Source organism: Ambystoma mexicanum, chromosome 4p (assembly GCF_040938575.1).
Source record: "Ambystoma mexicanum isolate Mex_15411 chromosome 4p, UKY_AmexF1_1, whole genome shotgun sequence".
Taxonomy (NCBI): domain Eukaryota; kingdom Metazoa; phylum Chordata; class Amphibia; order Caudata; family Ambystomatidae; genus Ambystoma; species Ambystoma mexicanum.
In genome coordinates, this window is record NC_090927.1 from 231,824,212 (window position 1) to 231,851,942 (window position 27,731).

At 48.5% G+C, this 27,731-nt stretch overlaps 1 protein-coding gene across 2 annotated transcripts in view; it reads left to right on the top strand.

Moving 5' to 3' along the window:
- Positions 1-27,731, top strand: part of PKHD1 (PKHD1 ciliary IPT domain containing fibrocystin/polyductin) — a 4,356,595-nt gene that overhangs the window by 2,835,979 nt on the left and 1,492,885 nt on the right. For both annotated transcript variants that reach the window (XM_069605754.1, XM_069605755.1), the window contains one exon: positions 8,727-8,855. In XM_069605754.1, the coding sequence (XP_069461855.1) occupies positions 8,727-8,855 (129 nt within the window). The remainder of the gene's footprint in view (positions 1-8,726; positions 8,856-27,731) is intronic.

The following is a 27,731-nucleotide window of genomic DNA, read 5'->3' on the forward strand; positions in this document are numbered from 1 at the left end:
GAACCTTAAACACTTATAGAGACTCTGTACTTGCCAATCTTGCAAGGGTTAAGAAAAGACTACGGGAGTATGATTGGACACATAACTACGAAAGAATGGCTAAGTATAAAATAGATGCAAATCGTGCCCGGGAACATAAAACATGAGGGACTTTCCCTCAATATTTGTCAAGATGTCCCTCAGCTGTTTTTTGTCACATCCTTCTGAGGTTCAGATTTTACACGCTGCAGATTTGAGCGATCTTATCTATACTAGCTAAGTTACACTCTGATTCTCGTTTTTGTAGGTTCTGTGGCAATGAGGGACACGTGCAATCTTGGAAGCACCTCCTAGGGATTGCACAGGCATTTCAACTATTCGCCTTTTGCTCTTTAGCTCCATTGCTCGATCTTGTGATATGCTGAACACTCCATATTTTTGTAATCACTTATCTACAGGGTTGCAAACTCCTTTGACAATTACAGCTGTTCGAGCTATTAGTGGTATTTTAAATTTGATAATTCTGGATGACTCTGTGCACTAGACATTGGGCCTCATTACAAGTTTGCCAGTCCGGCAACAACGGTACTGGTAAGCTTGCTACGATTATGCTATCGGGTGCCTTCCTGCCCGCCAGTACTGACCTGGCGGGCGTACCAGCAACCGCGTGCACACCTCGACGGATGCACCAGGTCCATCCGGCGTCCCCATTCCCATTGAGCCGTATAGGGCTCAAGTGGGAATAGGGAGTAATTATTACTGGCACCTGGAAATATGGAAATACAGGGTATTTCCCCTCTGCCATTATCTTGTAGCATTTTGCTGCACAAATATATGATCCATGATGGCACTGTGCATAAGACACCTTGTTCTTCAGTATTGCGGCTATGATGTTTTGTCGACCATTTTATTGTAATATGTTGCTTTTAATGTTTTGTGATGTATCTGAAGAAAATGTGATTTTAACGTATCTCGTAGAAAGATTAGCAATTTTAGCTTAATGAATGGTTGTACTGTTATTAAAAGTGAATTGCTAAGTGTACATTGTAATTAGTTGTTTTGATAATTGTATTATGAAACATTCCAATAACGTCATGTTTTATGTCTTTGTGAGTGTGAAAGGTTTCTTGTAAACTATAGCACATTATAATAAAAAATGAAAAGCGCCAATTTGGTTTCTGAATAGGTGGTTCAGAAGATACTTTGTAGTTTAATGTTTTGGTGAAGGGGATGATTGGGTGTTGGAGGTGAACGCTGTGCTACTGTGCACGATGCCGAATTTCTCTGTATAACTGCCATACGGTGGTAGCTACTGTCTTCCCAGATTGCTTCCCACGTGCATGTGCAGCTATGCTATGCTATGGCAGTAGGAATAGGTATCTGTGCTATGCTGCAGGCCCATGAGAGAGTACGCAAATAGAGCAAGGGACCTAAAGGAGGGCCCTTTGGTGGCTGGGGCTGAGTGCTGATCACTGTTTATGGTCAGGACTCACTTGCCCTGGACACTCTCACATCAAGCTATTTTAAATATAAACAAAGGGTACCAGAAACAGCAGGTGCATTTACACGGCTATTCCACTGTAAGTGCACGAACATGGAATCAAATACATGAATGATGTTGACGCCGTTCACTCGTACATCCGCATTTTGTATAGTTCGTAAAAGTGAATAAGTCACTAAAAGTATGCAGTTAATCCCTCCGTGTGTTTACACCAATCTGCACCATTTTGGATCTGATTCGTTGGTTGGAGTGGGGTGGCACAGCACACTGATGAACCCAGGACAGTGTCCTCTTATTGTAATGTAGGTAACAGAGGAACGGGGAATGAAGTGGTTTCTGTGACTAAGACTGCATCATTTAATTAATGATCACTAACTACCAGAAAGAGGGGGGCCATGGAAACAGATGCGGACATGCTCCATCTGGTGGTTCTTCCATTGGGATCAAAATGATCCTGTTTATGTTTCTAAGATCTCTTAAGCAGCCTACACATTCAACCCACAGTGTTATCTCTGATCCATCATTTGAAACATTGACACAATTCCAGCCAGGAGCTCACACTATGACATTAAAGCTCTGTAAATACAATCTAGTCAGTACCATCTGATAGCAAAGAAATCATTCCAATATTCCCTGTTGATCTACCTAAATCAACACCATATCTATTTTAATGGTGCACTGCTTTTCATTTTCTTCTCTCTTTGTTATTGTTTTCCCTAAACTGATTATATATCAAATGATTTGTCCTAAGATTACTGTAATAGATCATCTGTTGATCTTGTCTGATTTACTTGTAGAGAAAATGATCTCACACACTGACAACACTGTGTATCTTGTTTATAGTCATGCTTTTGGCTGCAAATATTAACATGTCTTAAATAAAAGAGTAGAGGTTGCATAATGTCCCCTTAGTTCATAAGATCTTTTCTTAGATATTACAGCTTTGAAGCATGTTAGCCGTTAATGCTACTGGACTGAGCTTGGCTGGAAGGGGACAGAGGAAAGAAGCGCACAGGCAGCTGTGTTCCATATTTGGATAGCTGCTTCATGGCTGTGGCAGGCTCTTTCAGTTCAGCTAAAAATGGAACTGGAAGGTCTTCATGCAGCCATAAAATAACTCCCAAACGATTCCCAAGTCAAACACATTCGGCTGGATAATTGTTAGAGCATCTTGGTTAATGTGTTCTTCCAGTGCTACATAGGGCAACCTTCTTTTGTGTGCCGTTATGCTAGCGATGGGTTAGTAGTACATGAAGTATGCATTTCAGCTTGCTGATGATCTGTCCTCGAGTTTATCTGAAGTTAATCTGGACACACTGGAGACCTTATAAGATGTTGATGTCTAGAGCAGAGCAGATAAAAAGCCACTCTGTGATCTCTGGAAACTTTATGCGCTGTTGGAGACAATCATTGACTTCAGTAACTCACTCCTTGACTGAAATTATATATTGACAAAACATTGCAAGATACATAATGCCAGGGGTCCAGCAAGTCTGCATTGGAGCTACCTAAATTGCACATACATAAATAATCTTTTACAAGTGGAACTCCAAAAGGTCTATGTCAACAAGAGGAGAGCTGTGTATTCAGACTATACGGCAGGGATTGTCAATGTGCCTCTTTTCTAGGTGTTTTGGGCTCCAGCTCCCAGCATCCCTCACCTTTGACTATGCTTGCTTGGGTTTTTTGGAGTTGTAGTCCAATACGTTTGATGAACCAAACGTTTGGGATCTGTGCTGCAAGGGGTTGGGATGAGGACACAGCATTTGAATAAGCAATGCACCTTCCATGACTGACTTAAAAGAGTAACCCATGCCAGAGCGATCACCGTTGTCCCGTATTAATACACCTCATTAATGGTAAAGGTAGTACAGACAGTCAAAATGGGAGGATTATTTTTTACATCTGATGATACTAAAGGGAGAATCCCAACATCAATTGTATCCGTGAACAATCCTACTCTAACTAATTGTTTTTGTAAATGATACCTCCCCTTCATGCCTTGCGAGTTGCCAAGAATGATTAGTTTGGTATTGGAGGTGGTATATGGCAAATATCTTATTTGAGACCTACAAATGACTGAGGAGAAAGAACATTGTTGTCTGTGGACCCACCACTGCTTGTGCCCATGTACAACAACGTTTTAGCTCACTGAACCATTCACAGAGGAACAGTACCAATTTGCATATCAGCCTGTTTTCCCACAAGGAAAATTGGTTTAATAAAATGCAAGGATTTGCGAGCGCATGCGCGCAGTCAACCATGGTGCATGTTTCCTCCAGTGGGCTCCTGAAATGGCATGAATCTGAAAACCTGTCTTTCAGGAAAAACACGAGTTATCCATGAAAGGAATCCGAGATGGAGCTCTCAGCATAAGAAACATCAGCTTGTAGAGCTGTGAGGCAGGCCATTAGCCAAAGGTACACTTCAGTAGAACCTGTAATACTCACCATCACTAGCCAACTGCAAATCCTGTATCCATGCTTTGGCCTCTTGCTGCAAGAGAATAAAAGGCAGAGGAGAGGGCAGGACTATGTGGCAGTTAGGAGTTCAGATAGCAAGGCGAAATATAGTGGGTGGTGATGCAGTGCAGAGGAAAGGAAGAGAAGAAGTGAAGCACAGGTGGAGGAATGGAAGAAAGGAGTGGAGGTGGTAGAGAGAGAAAGAGGAGTGGGGGAGGTACAAAGAGGAACAGCAGAGGGATAAAGTCAAGTGCAGTGGGGAAGGAGATAAGGAAAGGTGGAGTGAGGTGCAGCAGAGGGAATGCAGAGTGGAGCAAGAAAAAGCAGAGAAACTATGATGGAAAGAGGAAGGGGAGAGGACACCTAGAAGGGTTGAGGAGGTGGTAGTGCAGCAAACAAAAATAACAAAGGGGATTATGAAGAAGGAGCAGTACGAATGGGAGAATGAAAGGACAAATAGAGAAGTGGATAGGAGAAGAAAGAGATTGTTGTCAGAGGAGTAAAGAGAGAAAACAATGACCTCTGAAATACCTCATCTAGTTTATCAGAGAATTTGCTTCTGCTTCCAGCTCCAGCGACCGACTATACATCTATAATCCAATGGAATTCACAGATTACTGCATGCAGTAACAGAAATTACTTCATGCAGTAATCCATGATGAGGGCTAGTTTGTGAAAACTGTATGCACTGTGTAAGGAAAAAGCCACATTCATATAGTATAATTTGTTGCATTCCACAATGAAATCTCTTGATTGGATTATTTGCTGGAGTTGCACACAAGTGACTAGGGGATGACCTGGCAATATGGAAACCTATGGCCAGATTGAAAAATAATGATTGTCCGCCAATGACATGCCCAAAATCAGTATGTTTCGTAACTAAGCTCTGCCAGCTCCATTATGGCAGTGCCTGGTTGCATTGCTGAAGTTGGACTGCCCAGTATTTATCGGCATATCTTTGAACCTCCCACTAATGCGAAACTCCACAACAGATGCCTATTTTGCGGGACAAGGTCCCCGGCAATGCAATACTCGCTCGGAAAATTAACTATAATCTTGATCAAATTTATGTAACTCTGTGCCTCAAATTATAAATGTATGTAATTGTAGTCAACTCTACTGATATGTGGCATTGTTGCAGCTGATCAAACCAAAGGGATTGATATAACTAGCCGTGGTAATAGGATCTGTTGGTCAGACACTAACCTTATTAAAGCAAACAAATGGTGTCTTGATATTAATCTTGACCATCTTCTCTATCGTACAGCAGATGACATATGTACATGGCTATCTGAACATCTACTCCATATCATGCCCATTGGTGGTAAGCTTGGCCCCTTTAAGGATATTTCTAATAGAAGTAGAGCCTATGATAGGGTAATCAGAGATATGAAAAGGGAGAAGCGCATAAAGCTACGTCTGTGTGACATTAGTAGTACTGATCCCATTCTCATTTGTAATGAGAAGAGAAAGATCAAAAACAAACATCGGAATGAGATAAGAATATACTTGTCCTCTATGAATAATATTGATTGGCAATACATGGTTCGCTTGCTTATGAATGGAAACACTAGGACATTCTGGGCTAGTGGGCTAGTTTCAGATCCCTGGGTAAAAATGGGACCTCTGATCAGTCTATTCCTATTAACAGCTATACATGGGTTAAGTATCTTTCCAACAAATTTAAGGGAGATGCAATTACTTTGGCCAAAAGACCTATTTGTACTCTCTCTATAGTAAGGGAAGATATCCTTATGGTAATTAAGGGACTCAAAACATCTAGAGCACCTGGGCCCGATGGCCTTTGTAATGTTATTATTAAGGACAACCCGGAGGTATGGGCCGATATTTTGGGGATCATTTTTCAGAGAGTTATCGATACTGGTGTTATGCCTATCCTTTGGAAATTGTCTCACATTATCCCTGTGTTTAAATCTGGCTCCCGTAGTTCACCTGAGAATTATAGACTTCTTGCTCTTACTGATGTATCTAGTAAGATGTTTTGTCCTATAGTTCTCCGTGAAATAATGAAGTGGATTGATAGAGATAGTGTTCTTGATAAGGCTCAAACTGGCTTCCGTAAAGGCTGCTCCACACGGGACCATATTTTCATAGTTAATACACTCATTGAACAGGCTAAGGGCAAAAATAGGTTACCTATTTACATGCTTTGTGTTGATTTTTCTTCTGCTTTTGACTCTGTTGAGAGGGCAAGACTATGGTCTAAACTCGAATTGCTTGGTATGCCATCGTATCTTCTATATGTCTGTAAAATGATATATGATGACAGTAAGGCCAGGATTCGTATTGATAGTGAAGGCTCTATGTCTGAACCAGTTGCTATTGGAAAAGGGGTTAGACAGGGCTGTACCTTAGCACCTACACTTTATAATCTATTTAAGGCGGACTTTGGCAGTATATTTAAAGCCAAGATGAATGCCTTCCCCAGAATAGGCTCTCAAAAAATTGGCTGGATATGCTATGCCGATGATATTGTTATCTTTGATAACACCTACAGTGGCATTTGCAATAGCGCAACTGCTGTTTGTGACTATGCTGATGCTAATGGGCTTACTATTAATCTGGGCAAAACACAGTTTATGGCTGTGGGTCGAAATAGCTGCAATAAGCAGGTGATTCCTTGCTCTTTGGGTGCGATCAGGAAAGTGAACTCCTATAAATATCTGGGCTATTAGCTATGTGGGGATAGAGGGACCCTTAATAAGCTGGTTCAACAGAATAAAAGAGCTAAAGTTTTGGCCACTCTTACTGCTGTCATGTCTTTCTCAAAAAAGACAGCTGGATATAGCCTGTTGGGAATCATCAATATTTATAAACAAAAACTTGTGGCTATGTTTCTATATGCATTAGAGACCTAATTTTCGGAACTGGTCAGATTGGGCTGATACCATGGAAGGAATCATATGGCGCAGACTACTGGGTCTGAATAATTATACTCCTATTCAGGCAGTTCATCTGGAAGTAGGGTTTATCTCTATGGCTGCTCAAATTGAACATAATAGGGCCAAATTGTACATAAAAATTAAATTTGCACGGCCTGGTACTCTTCTTTATATGCTAAAGGAAGGCTTGGAGGAGGGCAAGATGGAGGCTCTTATCAAATTTAATTGTCTTAATCTGAAAATGTTTGATAAAATCTGCTGGAAACCCAGATGGGAACACGGTGAAGGTGCAGTGTTAAAATCCCTAAAGGATGTTATTGAAAAGTGGGATTGGGTATCTAGCCACTAGAAGGTTTTTAGTATGAGATCTCTGCATACCTTCGCACTGATGCCTTTCAGCTTCAAAGAACCTCAAAGATACCTCCTTCTCATGCCATCACAGGTAAATCGCAGAATCTTCATGGACATTAGACTTAATCTCCTTGATGTCCTGGGGGTTCGCGGATCGTTGAGAGACCTTCCGAAGGATAAAAGGATTTGCAGACTTTGTGCTAAGAATGAAATGGTGGAAACAATTAAACATGTCCTCACCTGCTGTTATTCGATGAGATCTATCTACAACAAATATTTTGCTAAATTGGATAGGGAATTTATTGATATTGAGAGTGAAAACTTTTGGTTGCCCTGTCTTTCTGGCAGGAGTAATTATCTGACTATTGCCATCACTCAGATATGGAAAGTGGCCAAAGAACGCCTAGATAAATTTGATTATGATGTCAAACTGCTTATCAGTTTAGAAAATATCGACGGTTAATCATTTTCTTTTTTTTTGTATTTGAATTTCCTGCGCAATAAGTCTAACCTTTTCGTGTATATAGTATTTTATGGTTGTATTTTCTTTCTCTGTATATCTAACAGTTAATTTCAAGTGTTGCAAAATTAATATGTTTATATGTTTTATAATTTCTACATGTATATTTGTGAAAAGTTCTTTTGGACCTGTAACACAATAAAAAAATGAAAAAAAAGATATGTGGCATAACTACCACTTTTACTTCCTAAAAAAAACAAATATCCCCAGTAAATAAATATAGGGAGTAAAAATATTCCTAATACAAAGTAGGGAAACAAATGATGCCTAGAAGGCGGCATCTTGCTGCCACCCAAATAGGCCACGGATTGTATCAGTGATAACAGCACAGCCCAGGAAGAAACTCTACTGTTATTTCTGTATGATCTAATGAGGAACCGTAAGTAAAACTGCATCTTTTAATTAGTATGAACAACGAGGTGCAAAGAATTATGGATTACAAAAATATATATTTTGGAGACAAATAGGAATGGGAATTTGCTGTTTACTGCTTCAAAAATCATTTTACTGCCAACTTCAAAAGTAGGGAGTGTAGTACTCCCCACTTCAAAATATTATACGTAGCTAAGAATGTAATGAATATATGTGAAAAGCATTGAACATTTTGATGTCTAGTACTGTCGCAATTTGGTGTTCCCTTCTCCCAATTACAACCGGGTTTCTCTAGTCTGGTCTTAACCAGCCCCCAAACACCGTACTCTTCAAAGCATGAGGGCCCTACTAACATGCATTTCCTATGTAGAGTGTTCCATTGCTCCTTGATTGCAGAGTACACCTACTATCTAAAATAATTAATATTTTACAATATCACAGGTTTCTGTTGTCTGTCGGGTTATATTGCTCTTGTCCATGTTTTGTCTGATTTCTTCAGAGAGCCTTCTCCAAATAAAATACAAATATGAGAAGGGTGACTGTCACACATGCTTGTATCTCACACATGCTGCAGAAGCATCATATGTGAGAAAAGCATTCGATTATTAATACTTCCCTTGATGTCATAACTTTCCTAGGTTCCACCGAATCACCAAATGTCCTTTTAAAATGGTCTCAACCAGAGTCCTGGCAGGAAGTGGAGCCCGGGTGGGGTGGCAGCAACTACACTGTCCCATCAGCTGGCGATGACGTCATCATTTTACCAAGTAAGTTGAACATGTTTTTGGAGTTTAACACAGTATACAAATTCAGGTAGGCTCCTGAAGAACACTGCCTAACACTGCCATGTCAATATAAACTTCAACATGAACGTCTACGGAAATCCTCTTCAAATCTGTATATTGCTGCTAGAAAGCCGCTAGGCAGTTGCTATTTTTTAACTTGCCTAATTTTACAATATTTTAGTCTCATTTTAACAAAATGTCCTCTTATAAGGGAATCTACATTTCCTATTGTACTTTCAGTGCTTTTCATCCCTAATCGGTCGCATAAGCGCCGGCGCGTAGGAGCGGGATTGCGCCTGGCCGTGCAGTGCTGATGAGTCTGCCTTCTGTGTTATTCTGCCATGCTTCGGATTCTTGATTTTTCCTTTGCAATGCTCTCCACAAAAGCAGCTGATGCACTTGCATTTATTAACAAGCTAAGGGCCAAATCAAAGGATTTCGCCTCAGCAGAAACAACTAAAATATTGCAGCGAAGACAGTGAAGATCTACTGATTTTATCACATGCTATAAAGATGCCTATAACAAGATGCCCTCGTCAGCTGTTCTGGTTGATGAAAGGGCTGATAAGTTTTCCTTAAAACAAAATGTGTCTTGGTGTGATTTCGCAGAGGGTATTAAAACTTGATCAAAATTACATTGATGCTCTGCCAGACTCCACTTGCAGTGATTAATGGCCAGCACATCTGATCCCTGTGTTGAAGGGATGGAGAAAAATTCAAAACAAATACTGCTGCTGCACAATTCAAAGGATGGGTCTTTGGCTGATTTACCTTGCATTTGTATTCAGTCCGACACGAATGTGAAACATCCTCCTATTAGTCTATGGGAGAATGTCCAACTTGTTATGGCTTGTTTCACTACCATCTCTGACATAAAAGTCCATGATAATGCTTTTATTACATCTGAAAGGATGAATACAGAGGGGACCTTTACTATTCCTAGCTTTAGTGCTAGTACTTTTAGATGTGGACTTCTGAATACCCTTTCCATGGTTCAACCAATGTTGAACTGTGTGCTCTGCTTTGTGAGGGCCAGTTTGATATTTCAATGATAACAGAGACTTGGTTGAAGGATCACACAGGCCCTGTGATTCACTGCCCTGTCCCATCTAATTACATTGTGCACAATGAAAATAGACCAAATATGGTGTGGCATTTCGTAATGTATTGTACTTTATTCCATTTATTTTAAAATGGAATAAAGTACAATACATTACGAAATGTGCCTTTCGCCAAAGGTGCTGAACAGTAAAAACAATCGAAAAAACAGTACAATAAAAATAATACAAATGAGTAAAGTTTACATCAGCAGAGAAAAAGCAAAGACTTTTTTTAAGAAACAAGAGACGAAAGAAGGTACCGTTTAAGGTTTGTTTGGAAAATGCCAAGAGAAGAGGAAAGCGGAGTGAGAGTGGAAATGTGTTCTGGTTAATAATTATTTTTCAGCCTATCCTAAGAAACATCAGCAGATCTCTTCTTGTAAATCTGTTTTGCCTAAACTAAGGGGATGTCCCACCACTACAGTTATTATTCTTTTTTTATATAGACTGCCAGGTGGTGGTATGTTTGACTTTGTTACAGAAATACATGGGCTACAATGAGCTTTTTCTCTCTTTGCTTACTGTCAAAACTAAATGTGTTATCAATGGTGATTTTTATCTTGGATGTAACTACATGGAGCACAAGCAAGCCACTGATTGTCTTCCAATCGACCTTACAAGCAATGAGACACCTATCATTAATAACAATTTGCCTAATCGTTCCACCGAGTGGTGTTCTTCCATTCAAAATAAGCTAAGGCAAAATCAGATGACTTCCAGATAAATGCGATGTTGACACTTCATTACGTGGTTCAGCCTATCAGAGAAGTTAGTGAATATAAGTTTGCAGAAGCTGTGAACAGTTTAAAGCCTACCACCTGCTTTACAGACTTTTGTCCAGGTATTGAAATTTAGGAATGTGCTACTGTCGTCATTCAGTAACTGTGTGCTTTTGTCAATTCTTTTATGAACAATCATGTTCCCAATTCGCTTAAAGATACTTGTGTAATCGGTCAACTAGTGGCCAAACACTAACACAAAATGTCTTCTCAAACTACTCGATCATCTTGCTTATAAACAAATGCAGAGTTTTATGCAGAGTTATATTGATGGACATGGTCTTCTCGGGTTACACAGTCTGGCTACAGGAAGTCACACGAACTGAAACAGCTATGCTTGATCTTCAGTCTGCTATTCTTCAGCTGTTAGATCATAGCATGGCAGGTCTCCTTGTATTTCTTGACCTGACGGCTGCCTTTTGAACTTGTAGATTATGAGATCATGGGCGACAGACTAATCAAGGTCGTCACATTCAGTCCAGAAGCTACAAATGGAAAATGTGTTTTCTCAAGGATAGAACATCCAGGGCAGTGTTTGTACAGTTTTCTTCTCCCGATCTTCCTCTTGATTGTGGGGTCCCTCAGAGCATGATCTTCTTTTGGACCAAGATTTAGAATTTGAGAATTATGTTGATGACACTCAGATTTTACTGGAATTGTCAGGCCATCATCAAACTGATTCTGCAGCACTGAATCAGATTTTCTTAAAGGTACAGATGTGGACGTATGCTAATGGCATGTGTTTCAACAGTGGAAAAACTGAACTACTTTTACTCGCATCTGCTTCTAGGAAAAGTCTTTTCGAGGAAAGCGATGAATCTTTAACTGTTGATAATTGTTTGATCAAGACCTTGCACAAAGCTAAATTCCTTGAAGTCACTCTTGACTCAACAATGTCAATGGAGGGACATATGAACAATACTACTATTAGTTCATATAGTTATTATCTTCGACTTATAAGACAGTTATGTCCTTTGCTGCCCTGTCATCATAGAGATACTATTACTATGGCAATAACTACGATAATGCATTGCTTGCTGGAACTAACAAGACAGATCTCAAACATTTGCAAGTGGTGCAGAATACGGCTGTCAGGTTGATCACGGGTGTATCATGTCACCAGCATATCTCCCGTGGAAGCTAGAATAAAACACAAAGTTCCCAATGTATGGAAAAGTGTGCATAGATCCTGCAAAGCCCCTTGCACAAGAACAACTTTGCACATAGCTTTGTGCACAGGAATCTCTGTGCGCACCTCGTCTTCATGGAATTTTGCCCACAAAGTAACCCTATGTTCAAGTTGAGACAGTAATGCCCACGACACACCCCCACGCACAGCAAATCCAGCCACATATACCTACCTTCCCGCTCTCCTGGGCCACAAAGTCATGCACCCCGGTAATGCTGTGTGAGGTCCTCCACAATCAAGCCAGCACCCCGGCGGCACTGCATGGGTTCCCCTCGTAACTGTTAAAAGCACCACAACAATATGCATACCCTTTTCCATAACTCAAGTAATTCCCTGGTCAATCTTCATGAGAACCCTGTATACTGCGGCCACACACCACTAATCTGCATAAGTGCACCCCTAACTGGGATCAGCACCCCAACTACGTGTATGCACCCCTAAATTCCTGATCGGACCTTACCTTTGCGCAGTGATTACTATGCGATTGGGGCCTAGCCCATTTCTTCACATCGCAGTGTGATCGGGAGCTTTGGGTGCAGATTTCCCCAACGTGATTTTGCACTGTTAGATCCAGGAATACGCTTGGCTCTGCGCAATGCTAGGCGTTTGTTTTCCTTGCGCAGCTCCTCTTTAGACACGCCTGCATTATTCCTCATTCTTCATCATTCTGCATGGAGAATGGGGAATATGCATGTTCCACCTCCTATTTAAAACTCTGCGAAGGTCCGACCTACACTATGCGTGGAGTCTTGTGCAAGGTGTTCAACTGTTCGCAGAGACATGCTGGACCAGCGCAACGTCCAGGCAAAGTCCAGAAAAGTCCTACAAAGTCGATTCCAGGAGTCAAAGGGGTTTTTCGACCTGCAACATAATTCCATAAATCAGGCCCTAAGTTCTTACTTTTATTCATAAATGTGTTCACGGCAGTGCGCATCAATATTTTAAGAATGACATCACTTTATGAACCGACAGGTTACTGTGATCATGTGACAAAACAATGCTACAGATTCCATGCTTTAAATTGGTACGCTGTGGTGGTCACTGTTTTGATGTTATAGCACCTACATTATGGAATCAGCTCCCTTCTGAATTTAGGCTTATTTCTGATCTTCCAACATTCAAAAATAGACTTAAGACTGCTATTTCAATGATAATGTTTCCTTGGTTTTACTTGTTTCTTGTTTATGGATTTTTGGCTTTTGTATTGACTATCTGGCGCCTTTTAGGGGTTTAAATAAATACATATTTAATACAGAAAAGGAGAAAACCCTAAACACAGATAAGCATTGACACACTGCTCCTGGCCCAACAATAAGATGTTGCATTTGTGCTGAAATTGACTTTGTTTTTCCCTCCTGATTGAACAGTACCAGCTGTGTAAGCAATGGAATACGGTTTGTCCTGCATGATTCTTGGAGTTCATTCTCGATTGGGATGTCAAGGGGTATTGCAATTTGCTGGCGGAGGAGACTGTTTACCCCAGGAGTACTGTACACATGGCATAGTAACAGCCAGATAAATCACATTACTAGGTTGGTTGCTAAATAAACCAGGATGTAAATGAATGCAGCACGTTGAGGCAACACACCATCAATCCTTTGAATGGAAGCCCTTCTGACAAAATCATAGGAAGAAGAAAGGAATTGGAAATGGAACATGGGGACAACACAGGACACAGCATTCGAAAGAGAGTCGCAGAAATGTACTGCTACGTACAATTAAATATCCCACCATTCACAAGGGTGGGGCTTGGGAGAGAGGGTTATACAGTAGTCGTAGTTTGGATATCTCTAGGAGGGAGTACTTTGAATTTGATCCTTGCACCACTTGGAATCACTGGACCTGTTTCAGGGAATGCACTAGCATCTGAGTTAAGGAATCTATCTTCTATTGTCCTTTTTCGAAAGAAATTGGATACACATTGTTTTCAGAAATTGTCTTGTTTTTCTCTCTGGTAATGTCGTAAACAGTCATAAAAATCTAACATCTGCACCTAGATGCAGGTTCCTTCTTGGTTCTGTAAGAATATGCACACTATAAATCATAAATCAAATCAAATCACAGTCAGTGCGATGTGCTATGCATTCTTTAGGTGAATACTAACAGGGTAATTCATAGAATTTCGCACAAAAGTGGCACACGCGGCTGGCGCACAGTGTCCCCGTGCGATACACTGTGCCAGCCTCGTGCGATAAAATCCCTTTCATCACACAGCGTATTCATGGATTTGAGCCTCCAAAACCAGCCGTGGCGCAGAGTGGCGCAGCGACCCTGCAGCAGTGCCAGTTACGCCCCCAAGAACGCCCCGCGCAAGGAAAAGCCATCAAAATCCCCAATTCATCGCAAATGTCTGTGCTAACCCTGGACCAGTTCACAGGGCTGCCAAACAGCAAACGCCAAGCGGGGAACGTGTATTTCAGGGGTTCGCGGGAAGTTTCACACGCAAGTGTCCTGGGTACGTGTATTTCAGGGGTGCGCATGAAGTTTCACACGCGATTCCATCAGGGCATGTGTATTTCAGGGGTGCGCGGGAAGTTTCACACGCGAATTCCGCAGGGTACGTGTATTTCAGGGGTGCGCGGGAAGTTCCACACGCGATTGTCCTGGGTACGTGTATTCCAGGGGTGCGCGGGAAGTATCACACGCAAATTCAGCAGGGTACGTGTATTTCAGGGGTGCACGGGAAGTTTCACACGCGATTCGATCAGGGCACGTGTATTTCAGGGGTGCGCGTGAAGTGTCACACGCGAATTCAGCAGGGTACGTGTCTTTCAGGGGTGCGCGTGAAGTTTCACACGTGATTCCATCAGGGCACGTGTATTTCAGGGGTGCGCGGGAAGTTTCACACGCAAATTCAGCAGGGTACGTGTATTTCAGGGGTGCGCGGGAAGTTCCACACGCGATTGTCCTGGGTACGTGTATTCCAGGGGTGCGCAGGAAGTATCACACGCAAATTCAGCAGGGTGCGTGTATTTCAGGGGTGCGCGGGAAGTTTCACACGCGATTCCATCAGGGCAAGTGTATTTCAGGGGTGCGCGTGAAATTTCACACTCGAATTCAGCAGGGTACGTGTCTTTCAGGGATGCGCGGGAAGTTCCACACGCGATTTTCCTGGGTATGTGTGTTCCAGGGGTGCGCGGGAAGTCTCACACGCAAATTCAGCAGGGTACGTGTATTTCAGGGGTGCGCGGGGAGTACTACATGTGATTTGGCCGTGTGGGTCCTCCCAGGTATTCCCTCTACACCCTGCAAGGCCCCTGCAGGCAGCCCACACCACAGGGGACTTCCCTGCACCCCTGCTCATGTCCCACAGGCAGCCCATCCACCATGGGCATGCCCCCCAGCCAAGCCACATGTCACCTTGCACTACTATCAACAACGCATGTCTCCCAGCACCCCCACCCCCCAGCACTGTGGGGCACCTGCCAGCAGGCCCCCACTCATGTCCAACTCATGTCCCCCTGCACCCCCAGAATTCAGGGGCACCCTTAACCAGGCCCCCACACATGTCTCCCTGCACCCCCACCCCCCAGCATCCAGGGGCACCCTCCACCAGGCCCCCACTCATGTCCAACTCATGTCCCCCTGCACCCCCACCCCCCAGCACTGTGGGGCACCCTCCACCAGGCCCCCACTCATGTCTCCCAGCACCCCCACCCCCCAGCAGTGCAGGGCACCCTCCACCATGCCCCCACACATGTCTCCCAGGACCCCCACCCCCCAGCATCCAGGGGCACACTCCACCAGGCCCCCACACATGTCTCCCAGCACCCCCAACCCCCAGCAGTGCAAGGCACCCTCCACCAGGCCCCCACACATGTCTCCCAGCACCCCCACCCCCCAGCATCCAGGGGCACCCTCCACCAGGCCCCCACTCATGTCCCCCTGCACCCCCACACCCCAGCAGTCAGGGGCAACCTCCACCAGGCCCCCACTCATGTCTCCCAGCACCCCCACTCCCCAGCAGTGCAGGGCACCCTCCACCATGCCCCCACACATGTCTCCCAGCACCCCCGCCCCCCAGCAGTGCAGGGGCACACTCCACCAGGCCCCCACTCATGTCCCCCTGCACCCCCACACCCCAGCAGTCAGGGGCACCCTCCACCAGGCCCCCACTCATGTCTTCCAGCACCCCCACCCCCCAGCGGTGAAGAGCACCCTCCACCATGCCCCCACACATGTCTCCCAGCACCCCCACCCCCCAGCAGTCAGGGGCACCCTCCACCAGGCCCCCACTCATGACTCCCAGCACCCTCACCCCCCAGCATCCAGGGGCACACTCCACCAGGCGCCCACACATGTCTCCCAGCACCCCCACCCCCCAGCAGTGCAGGGCACCCTCCACCAGGCCCCCATTAATGTCTCCCCCCACCCCCCATCAGTCAGTGGCACCCTCTACCATGCCCCCACACATGTCTCCCAACACCCCCCCAGCATCCAGGGGCACACTCCACCAGGCCCCCACACATGTCTCCCAGCACACCCACCCCCCAGCAGTGCAGGGCACCCTCCACCAGGCCCGACTCATGTCCCCCAGCCAGCACGTCATCACAATCTAGATCCCTGGCCCTTGTGGGCTGCCTCCACATGCCAAACACCCACCCAAGTATTGCATCCACCTACTTAGAAATGGCAATTACATGATACAACCCCAATGGCAAGTATGTAAATGAACACATGTCCCTCATATACACACAATGGGTGTCAGTGAATGCCAAAACCCATATCATGATATGCATGAAACCAATGAGATGATACTACACATTGAAGTTTGATGAAGAAAATGTATTAAAAGCAACATAAATGGAATCAAAAATAAACAAACGACAATGGGAATTAAAAACCAAAAGCAGCATGTCTGTAAAATAATGTAAAACCACAAATCATAATCCAAAGGAAAGGTGTCCAAAGTCACAGTTCAAAAAAGTAAATCCAATGGAAAATCCAAACCGAAAACCATTGCTCCATGGGTAAATTCTAAATAAAAAAATAAAATCCAACACTCAACTATATACAGATAAACAATCCAGGGTCCATGATCCCAACAGAAGAAATGAAACCTATCGAATAATACTACCTAATAAAAAAAACTATATACAATCATGTGGTCCATTGTCCAAAAGGTCAAAAAAACATTAAAAATGCAAAGGAAACCTAACACTAACTACATAACTATTTACAAGGGCAGCGGGCTAGTCCGAAGGCTCAATGGTTGTTGTCATGGGCCAGAGCATCATCGAATTCCTGTTCAATAGCTTGGAGGCGGGCATGTTCCCTGGCCCTGAGGTCTCGCAGGGATAATGCAGTGTCCAGCTCCAACTCCCTGCGAATACCCTCGAGGCACTCAGCCCGCCTCTGCGCCCTCCGCATGGAGTTCTCCCCCCATGACCATTGTGAGCTGTTCCTCCTCTGCCCGCTGCTGCTCCGCACCTATCTGCTGGCCCAACCGCTCCCACATGGAAGACACTCCCATTCCAGGGTTTGGATGCCTGCACCCCTGATGTTGATGGCCCCGAGCCATGATGCCTCCCACGTCGAGTTTGCTGCTGCCTCCGATGCAACTGCCTGTGCCAGCACGACGGCATCCAGGCTGATGGAATCCACAGACGCCGTTGTGCACGTGCCCTGCCTGATGATGCCGTCACATCCTCCATCTGCTGGGGTCCAGTTGCTGGTGTGTTCACCCCTGCTGGACCTCTGACTCCCGACTGTGGCAGGGATGGGATCCCCACCGAGTTGGCTGCCTTGGTCGGGGCAGGTCCACAGGGGGCCCTAATGGCATCTGGGCCGGAAGACGGCATGGAGAACGACTGGCACATAGCCTCCACAGAGGAGGAGAGGGTCGCCAGAGTGCCCGACACATGTACGAAACCCCCGACCATGGCCGCTCCCAACTGGGCCACATTGGCACGGTGCTCTTCGTGATGACGTGCGTGCTCCCCCTGGTAAGCACGCACCTCATCACGAATGACACCCGTGCGCAACGCGACACCAATCAGGACCTTCTCCATACGGCCAGGGGTCCCCTCGTCCGCAGGTGGAGGGGAGTCAGATGACATGGACATCCCCCCTACCTGCGGACGGGCCTGGGATGGGGCATCCCTGCTGGTGCATGGTGGTGCAGTCACAGTGTCAGGGACAGTGACATGCACAGGCACCTCCACGGCGACCTGTGCTGCCTCCTGCCCCTGGACTGCACCACTTGCACCAGCAGGGATGCCCCCACCAGGCCCCATGTGCAGCTCAGTAGCGGACTCCTCCTCCTCTGTGGAAACCACCAACCTGGATGGCTCCACCCCGTCTTCCGCCGTTGCAAGCCCCTGTGGGGGCTCACCCACCCCTTCCGCTGCAGCCATGGGGGCATCCCCGCCGCTTTGCTCCACAGTGCCGTCTCCGCCCTCTTCTTCACTTTGCGCTGTGTAGAGGGAGACATAGAACACAAGCATCAGGGTACTGTACAATGGTCCCCAAGACAGGAAGCAATAGCAGATGAGTGGCACTGTCAAAGATCCCTTCCATCGTGTCCCTCCACAACACATGGGTCAGTGCAGGCAATACACATGCAGTAACAGGCATGGCGCATGCTATGGACATTAGCAAACATGTCCAAGGGACTCTTGAAACATACAATGTTGTTTTTGAACTTTCATGCATCATGGGTCATGCCTATTACATGCACACACTTCACCGTACTTTCATCCATCTGGACTCGTACACCCCAGACACAGTGGATGCAAGGATAACTAGGCTGCATCAGTGATTCTGAACATTGTCACATACATGTGTCATGCATCCATGGCATTCACAAGTCACAGACACGCAGGTCAGACACACAGACATGGACACCATACATGCACATGGCATCAGCACCCATCCCTCACCCCCACCCATGTCCAGGAACAGAGACTGGCATGCTCTCATGTGTCCATTCCGCATAGGGCTCCCCATGTTGCATTTAAACACATACACCAACCGTGTGCTTCACACATTACTGGTCTCACATGCATGACCATGATGTCCCTGCACACACACACGCGTACATGGCCTATGTCACACATACAGGCAAGTATCAGACAACCAGCACACTGCAACATGCCCTGTCTCACCCAGCAATGCTTGGCCACTTACTGCTCGACTCCAGACGGGTCTGCCTCTCAAGGACCTGGACTTGGAGCGCTGGGCATATGCGTTCCAGGACCCTCATCTGATCTTCCAACAAGTGGCCCTGGCGCCCCTTAGCATCCGCTGCCTTCAAGAAGCGCCGGGCCTTGTTGAGGGTCCTGGACCTGAAGTCCTCCCAGTGCTTCTTGACATGATGGAATAGTCGGACTGCCACCCCCTCCGTGTTGATGGCAGTCACGATGTCCGTCCAGATCCGAGTCCTTCCTTCCTTGTCGGCGCTTGATGATCCGAAGAGGGCATCATAATGCCCCAGGACAAGCTCCACCAGGACACCAACTTCCTTCTGACTGAAGCTGGTGGCCTTCTGCCCCTCTGGCTGGGGGTCGCCAGTGGTCTCGGATGGTGTTTGCCCCGACATGGCGACCCCCGAGGCAGGCGTGGGTGGGCAACTGGGTCCTGGGGCTGGGCTGTGGAGCGATGGTATCCCAGTCGGGAGTCTTCTGTTCCAGCAGGGGTGGACACAGCAACTGGACCCCTGCAGATGGCTAATGTGCAGGCACCAAATGGCAGGGCACGGTGGCAGCAGGCAGGCAGGCAGGCAGGCAGCAGCAGATGGCTCATGGGAGGCTGCTCGGGGCTCTGGGGGCAGTAATTCGGCCTTTTGGGCAGGAGCGTGGTCTTCTGTGTGCTTACGCGTGGCCAGCTTGATACGGAGTGATTTGGCACGTGAAAATCCAGCACGTCTGCGTGTAATTCGAGGAAAGGGCCTTAACGCGTAAGCGCGTCAGCACACATACGCAAATTCATTGGCCCAAAGGCCCCCAGCGTGTAGGCGCGTCTATGATGTTACGTGCACGTGCGTTTTCCATGGCGCGTAGAAAAAATAAGCACGTCAGAGTGTCATAGCGTGCAATTGGTGGAAAGGGCCTCAGCGCGTATGCGCGTCTGTGACGTGCGTGCGCGGGCGTTTCCCTGTACACGGGTGCATGTTACACGTCCAATGACTGCATGTCAGAGTGTCAGCTCGTGTAATTGGAGGATAGGGCCTTAGCGCGTACCCACGGAAATGACGCTGGACGTGTGGGCATGTTTAAAAGGTACGTGTAGAACGCCATTTCCTTGTACGTGCTTTTCGTGGAGAGCGAGTGGGTGAAATCTGTACTTCTTGTCAGTTCACACGCGATGTACTTCCTCAAACAGCGTTCACTTCTTCTGTTGTCCTGTCTCCTCAGACAGTGTACAATTCTTCTTTTGGCGGGGGTGTTGCCAACGCGCACACGTGCGTATTTTTCACGTGATTTTTCCTGGCAGACAGTGAGTCGCGCACGTATTTAACATCTGTGCTTGCCCCGTGTGTTGCGTACCCCTTCAGAGGTCATTCTAGACTGCGTGTGACACGCATACGTTCATTTTTGTGTTTCTGGGTGCCACAGCGTAGTGCAGGTTTATTTTTCCACGCACGTGGTCTAGGAGGGGTTGCGTGCACATTATCTCCCTTTTTTGGGGTGCCTGTGTGTTGAGTGACCCGTCATCTTCCCCCAGGGGTCACATACAGCCTTGCTAGAGCACTAGGGTACGAATTCCATCTAGTACCCTACTCCTTTGGCCCCCAATTGCCCAGGACAATAGTTTACTGCAACTCCCATACGCACAACAACATCAGTGCCATGGTTGGGAGGCGAGCACGCGGTAAGGGTGGCAAAGGTGGCCGAGCCTCAAGAGGTGGCTGTGGTAGATATGGTAGGGGACGTGGCCGGGACTTGCAGGGTGCCCCTAGACCAGTCAGGGACACCCATGCCCCCCCCCGATTGAGGGTAACGTGGCTGACACCATCCCTGCTCAGCCCTTGTTGGACCAGCCCATTGTGGCACCAGACCTGGCACAGGGTGACTCCATGGCTGACTTCCAGGTCAGCAGGTCTAGGCCACGTGTGGCAGTGCACGTTGGTGTCACCAGGCCATGTGGATCAGGGGCAGCTATGTCATCTGCTGCCCCGAGTAGGCAGGGTGGGGAGGCTGCAGGGGCAGCTGCGGCTCCATCCACCCCAGCTCTGAGTCTCCCAGCCAGGACAGTGTCGGTCCCAGTCCATCCTGCTGACGTTCCCCCTGACTACATCACACTTCAGCTAATGCCTGCACCAAGTCCCATTCTGAGTGTTCATTCCCACACTCCTAGTCCACAATCCACCGGGGCTCCTGCCCCTAGTGTCCAGAGCGGTGTAGGACACTCAGGATCCCCACCACCTTCCAAGCGGAAGAGGAAGAGTGCTCGTCCAGTACAGGCTGATGCCGCAGACACGGCTACACAGTCCGGCCCACCAAGGAAGCCCTGCTTCAATCAGGCCGAACTTGATGCACTTGTTGAGTATGTTTCCACACATGACAGTCAAATGGTGATTACTGCAGGATGCAAGACCACACCTGCACAACGTCAGGCACACTGGCAGACCATCGCGGACATCATAAGTGCCCTTGGATTTGTGAGGCGCACAGCTAATGATTGCTACAAGCGCTGGAATGACCTGAAGCGCAGGGCAAAGAAAAAGCTGGCCTCAAGTCATGCCGCAACTCTAGTGACTGGAGGTGGGTCTCCAGCAGAGGACATTGAACTCACTCCACATGAGTATGTTGCTGGGACCTACGTCACGGGGGACAGATCCAAGGCATGGGAGACCTGCCAGATTACGAGGCATTGTCCGGTGAGTGCACATGCATGTGTGTGTCATCCATGTGCATGGTGTGTGTGTGGGGGCTTCTGATTGAGTGCCAGGTGAGGGTGTGTGTGCCTGAGTGGTTTGGGTCACCCATGTGCTTCATCCAATACATTCTGCGCACCAGGATTTGGGTATTGCAGTATCCCTTCTGGCAACAGTAGACATTCAGCATAACCTCACGGCAGTAGCCCTTGAAGTGTCATCTTGCCACAACATAGTTGCATATTATTCTGTGTTCATTCAAGCTGATTGTTTGCCACCACCACTTTCACTAGGCATTTCTCAGTCCTATTGTCACATGTGTGACATGGCTATGGTACATGCCATCTGTGTGATGGCATGTGTCATGTATGTGTATTGGACATGCCAATCACAGGCCAATGTGTGATGGCACTGCTAGCCAGCATGCAGCAAATGTGTTGGTCTTCCATCTTGGTGTCATCAATGTGTGCCATTTGCCTCCCCTTCATACGCAGTGACGGTGCATGCATGGGAGGGTTATAGTCATGTGGGACATGTGTTACTGAAGTACTGTTTCTGTTGCTTCTCAGCCCTAATTCTGTGCCATGGTGCTAATGCCAGTTCCCATTTCCTTTCTTTCATGTCTTTGCAGGGGATGACGCACTTGATACTGCTGGGGTTGTGGAGATGGTGCAGACCCAGGAGGGATCTCAGGCCCGACCGGGCACCAGTGAGGGACGTGGTGTGGTGGTGGGTGAGAACCCACACTTGCTGCAGACCATTATCTCAAGGGGTGTCTCTGGGTGCACCTCCCCCGAGCTCTATTCAGGTGTCGATTCGGATGATGAGACCTATGTGCGTTCGCAGGTAAGTGTTTCTGGGAGGGATTCTGTACTGTCCAACCCACCTGCACCAGGGGTAGAACCCTCAATGGGGATGTCAGTGTTGGTAGGTCCGCCTTTGGTGGTTACGGATGCAGGGTCACACTCTGCAACATCTGATCCTGTTCCTGGTCCAGCAGATCAGAGGGGGAATGCAGTCCTGCAGCCTCAGGCAGTGCCGGCACAGCAAGGCGCAGTTTGCCTTGCCCCAGACAGGCGTGGTGCTCGCCGACACGGTGGCCGTAAGCCACCTGGCAATACCGCATGGGAGCAATCTATATACGGTATGGCAAACCAACAGGCAGCATCATCTGAGATGATGGCTCAGGCCATGGATAGGGTGGCCACTTCCATTGTCCCCCAAGAAAGGCTGATGGAACAAGTACAGCAGGCAACAGACTCCATTTGCCAGTCACACAGGGAGGACATGTTGGCGTCCAACAGGGACAGACGGGCGGCACTGGAGACTCTGCGGGAAGCCATTTCTATTGAGTCCCAGGGTCACAGGGAAGCCCTGAGGGTGGAACTCTGTCAGCTCAGGGTGACTCTTGTTGAGCTTGAGGCTTCAACTGACACGAGGACAGAACAGCAACTGGAGCGGCTCACACGTACGCTCTCAACTGAGATGCAGGCAACTAGGGAGGAGGTCCGGGCATCCCGTGAGTTGTTGCATGGGGACCTCCGCACGATTATCCTCCAGAACCAGACCTTCCACACCCGCATGCTTGCTGCCATAGAGGATCATACTAGGGCTTTGCGTGGGCTGCCTCCCATAGTGCCACCACCTCCTGATGCAGCTGCAGAGGGTGAGGAGAGCGACAGCAGCAAATCTCTCACAATAGGGTAGCCGTGCAGGCCATGAGCCCATGGATGTGTTTTTTTTTCGAAAGATCCACACAGGTGGGTTTTGGTGTGCACCCTGTCCTCGGACCTCCTGGGTGGCCTCCCCCACACCTCCTGGCCCATTCATGGCCATTTTTGATTTTTGATTTTTGATTTTTTATTTTTGATTTTTGATTTTTTTAACAGTGTGTTGCCTAGTGTGGCTCCCGTGGGCATACGCTGTATTGTGGCTGGGCACATGCAGGCTTGTCCTTAATTTGGGTTAGATGCTTGGGTTTGTGTGACACACACCCCTCCTGCTTCCCGTTTCCATGGGCTTGCAAAGGGTGTGCCCAAGTGACATTGACTTACACAGTGACGTTGGACTCCCATTTGATGTGTGGGCAGTCTGTAGTCAATACTATGTATACATTCCTAGTGCATATTGTTGTTGTATTGTACACTGCATGGTGTATTAATATGTGCCTCTGCATCCATCTCATCCTCCTAATTTGCAGGTCCATTTCTCATGTCTTCACAAGGCGGTCTACTTTGGAAATGGAGTCCATGTTGTAAGCAGTGCATCTACACTTTTGTCGTGGCGCTAACACTGTACAGTTGGAAGTGTTCGAAGTGCTGGCATTATCAGGTAGTGAGACTACCAATTTTTTAAATCCGTACTGTCATGTTTATGGTAGGTTGGAGGTTGTGTAGGTGATTAGTATTATTGGTAAATGTTTGATAATGTGTGTTGTCGGTCCCGCATTACTGTGAGCATTTCATGTGTGGCCAGTTTCCATTAGGGACACTGTAGTTTGTGACACTTGTGTCATGTTGTTGGGATTAATTTGTTTGCTCTCACATAGCATGACATGTCATGGTGTGTTGTGTGACGGTGCCGGGGAGGGGTTGGGTGAAATAGCACTATTCTCATGTTATATTTTGCAAGTGGGTATTCATTTTTGCTGCATAGAAGTGTGTCTTTTGATGACACTGCATTGGTGGTGTTTGTGTAGGTAGGGATGCACACATTGTGACACTTCCAGGTGAACAATCTCAGGCTGCTATGGTTCTGACAGTTGACTGTCCCTTAATTCATCAGAATTGTCAGATTGAGTCATCATTGATTGTCAGATGGTATGTGCCAGGGCTGTGTGCACTCCACAGGGGTGTGATTTCTATGTGAAGTAATCAGCCACCAGCTGCGTACGGGCTGCCTCACCCCGTGCCCTTTACCCTCCCATGCGCAGCGGGCGTGCATGTGGTTGGGGATGTGGGGGCACCACCATGTCCACAGCCAGACCCGGGCGTGTTGCAACATTGTGCAGGACACATGCTGCCACTATGATCCTGCACACTACTGGGGGAGTGTATAACAGCTGCCCGCCAGAACGGTCAAGGGAGCGAAAGCGTGACTTGAGCACTCCGAATGTGCGCTCCACTATGCCCCGGGTTGCAATATGGGCTGTGTTGTATCTTACCTCGGGAGGTGTGATGGGGTTCCGAATTGGTGTCATCATGTGGGTGCTCAGAGGGTAGACACTGTCCCCTGGGGAGGTGGTGATGGGGATCATTAGTGGGGTAGTGACATTACTCTGTATCTGTCATGCATGCGTGTGCTGTGGCATTTATACTCACCAAGCAGCCATGCATCGCCATGCCGCCCAGCTTCCATGTCCCGGTTTAGGGTTGACATCCTGTAAATGAAGCTGTCGTGGGTGGACCCTGGATAGTTGGCATATACTGAGGTGATGATTCCCTGGGCATCACATACTACCTGGACGTTGATGGAATGCCAGTGCTTGCGGTTTCTATAGATGTGCTCAGATGCCCTGGGGGGACGTAGAGCCACATGGGTGCAATCAATGGCACCTAGCACTTTGGGGAATTGTGCCACCCTGTAGAAATCCTGGCTGACAGCCTGCCTTTCTGCAGGTATTCTGGGCAGGTATATGTGCCTGCGGACTGATGGGCGTGCAGTGATGATGGGCAACACCTGGCGTAGGCACCGTGACTGCGTGGCCTGTGACACCCCCCCCACTATGGCACTTGTCCGCTGAAATGATCCGGTAGCCAAGAAGTGCAGTACATTGAAGACCTTCTCGAGGGGGCTCAGTGCTTGGGAGCACCGGGTGGGTGATGTGAGGTCATCCTCCCACTCACTGACCAGGTTGAGTATTATGTGAGGTGGAAACCTGTACCTCCCATACACCTGGTCATCAGGCATACCAAAAAGGATGGTTCTGGGTGTGAAGATTCTGGCCCTGACTATCCTCCTCCTCCTGCGGTATCCCACGGCCACTGCTGCTAGGAATGGTATATTCATCCTGGCGTCTGAGCTTGTTTGTTGTTTGCGCACACTTTTATGCTGTGCGAGACGTGCACCTGCTTCATGCTGGCGTACGTGTTTCCGGATTGGACCTTTTTTTTTGGCGCGTTCTAGGCGACCGTGTAAATCTTCCCGCCCACCCCAGGAATACACGTAACACGCTCTCCCAGTCGCGAGTGAATATTCCCGCCCACCCCAGGAATACACGTAACACGCTCTCCCAGGCCCAGTCGCGAGTGCATATTCCCGCCCACCCCAGGAATACACGTACCCCACTCTCCCAGGCCCAGTCGCGTGTGGAAGTTCACGCGAACTCGTAATACACATATCCTGCTGATATCACGTGTGGAAGTTCACACGAACCCCGTAATACACGTACCCTGCTGATATTGCGTGTGGAAGTTCACGCGAACCCCGTAATACACGTACCCTGCTGATATCGCGTGTGGAAGTTCACACGGACCCATAATACACGTACCCTAATGAAATTGCATGTAAGACTACCCACGCACCCCTGAAATACATGTACCCAGGCAAATCACACTGCTGGGGGGTGGGGGTGCAGGGAGACATGAGTGGGGGCTGGTGGAGGGTGCCCCTGACTGCTGGGGGGGTGGGCGGGGTGGGAGACATGAGTGGGCCCTGTTGGAGGGTGCCCCTGACTGCTGGGGGGTGGGCGGGGTGGGAGACATGAGTGGGGGCCTGGTGGAGGGTGCCCCTGACTGCTGGGGGGTGGGGGCGGTGGGAGACATGAGTGGGGGCCTGGTGGAGGGTGCCCCTGACTGCTGGGGGGTGGGGGGGTGGGAGACATGAGTGGGGGCCTGGTGGAGGGTGCCCCTGACAGCTGGGGGGTGGGGAGGGAGACATGAGTGGGGGCCTGGTGGAGGGTGCCCCTGGATGCTGGGGGGTGGGGGTGCAGGGAGACAGGAGTGGGGGCCTGGTGGAGGGTGCCCCACAGTGATGGGGGGTGGTGATGCAGGGGGACATGAATGGGGGCCTGGTGGAGGGTGCCCCTGACTGCTGGGGGGTGGGGGGATAGACATGAGTGGGGGCCTGGTGGAGGGTGCCCCTGACTGCTGGTGGGTGGGGGGGAGACATGAGTGGGGGCCTGGTGGAGGGTGCCCCTGACTACTGGGGGGTGGAGGGGAGACATGAGTGGGGGCCTGGTGGAGGGTGCCCCTGACTGCTGGGGGGTGGGGGGAGACATGAGTGGGGGCCTGGTGGAGGGTGCCCCTGACTGCTGGTGGGGTGGGGGGGTGGGGGACATGAGTTTGGGCCTGGTTGAGGGTGCCCCTGACTGCTGGTGGGTGGGGGGAGACATGAGTGGGGGCCTGGTGGAGGGTGCCCCTGGATGCTGGGGGGTGGGGGTGCATGGAGACAGGAGTGGGGGCCTGGTGGAGGGTTCCCCACAGTGATGGGGGTGGTGGTGCAGGGGGACATGAGTGGGGGCCTGGTGGAGGGCACCCCTGACTGCTGGGGGGTGGGGGTGCAGGGAGACATGAGTTGGACATGGGTGGGGGCCTGGTGGAGGCTGCCCCTGACTGCTGAGGGGTGGGGGGGAGACATGAGTGGGGGCCTGGTGGAGGGTGCCCCTGACTGCTGGGGGGTGTGGGGGTGGGAGATATGAGTGGGGGTCTGATGGAGGGTGCCCCTGACTGCTGGGGGGTGGGGGGGTGGGAGACATGAGTGGGAGCCTGGTGGCGGGTGCCCCACCGTGATGGGGGGTGGGGGTGCAGGGGGACATGAGTGGGGGCCTGGTGGAGGGTGACCCTGGATGCTGGGAGGTGGTGGTGCAGGGGGACATGAGGTGGGGTCCTGCTGGAGGGTGCCCCTGACTGCTGGGGGGTGGGGGGGTGGGAGACATGAGTGGGGGCCTGGTGGAGGGTGTCCCTGACTGCTGGGGGGTGGGCGGGGTGGGAGACATGAGTGGGGGCCTGGTGGAGGGTGCCCCGGACTGCTGGG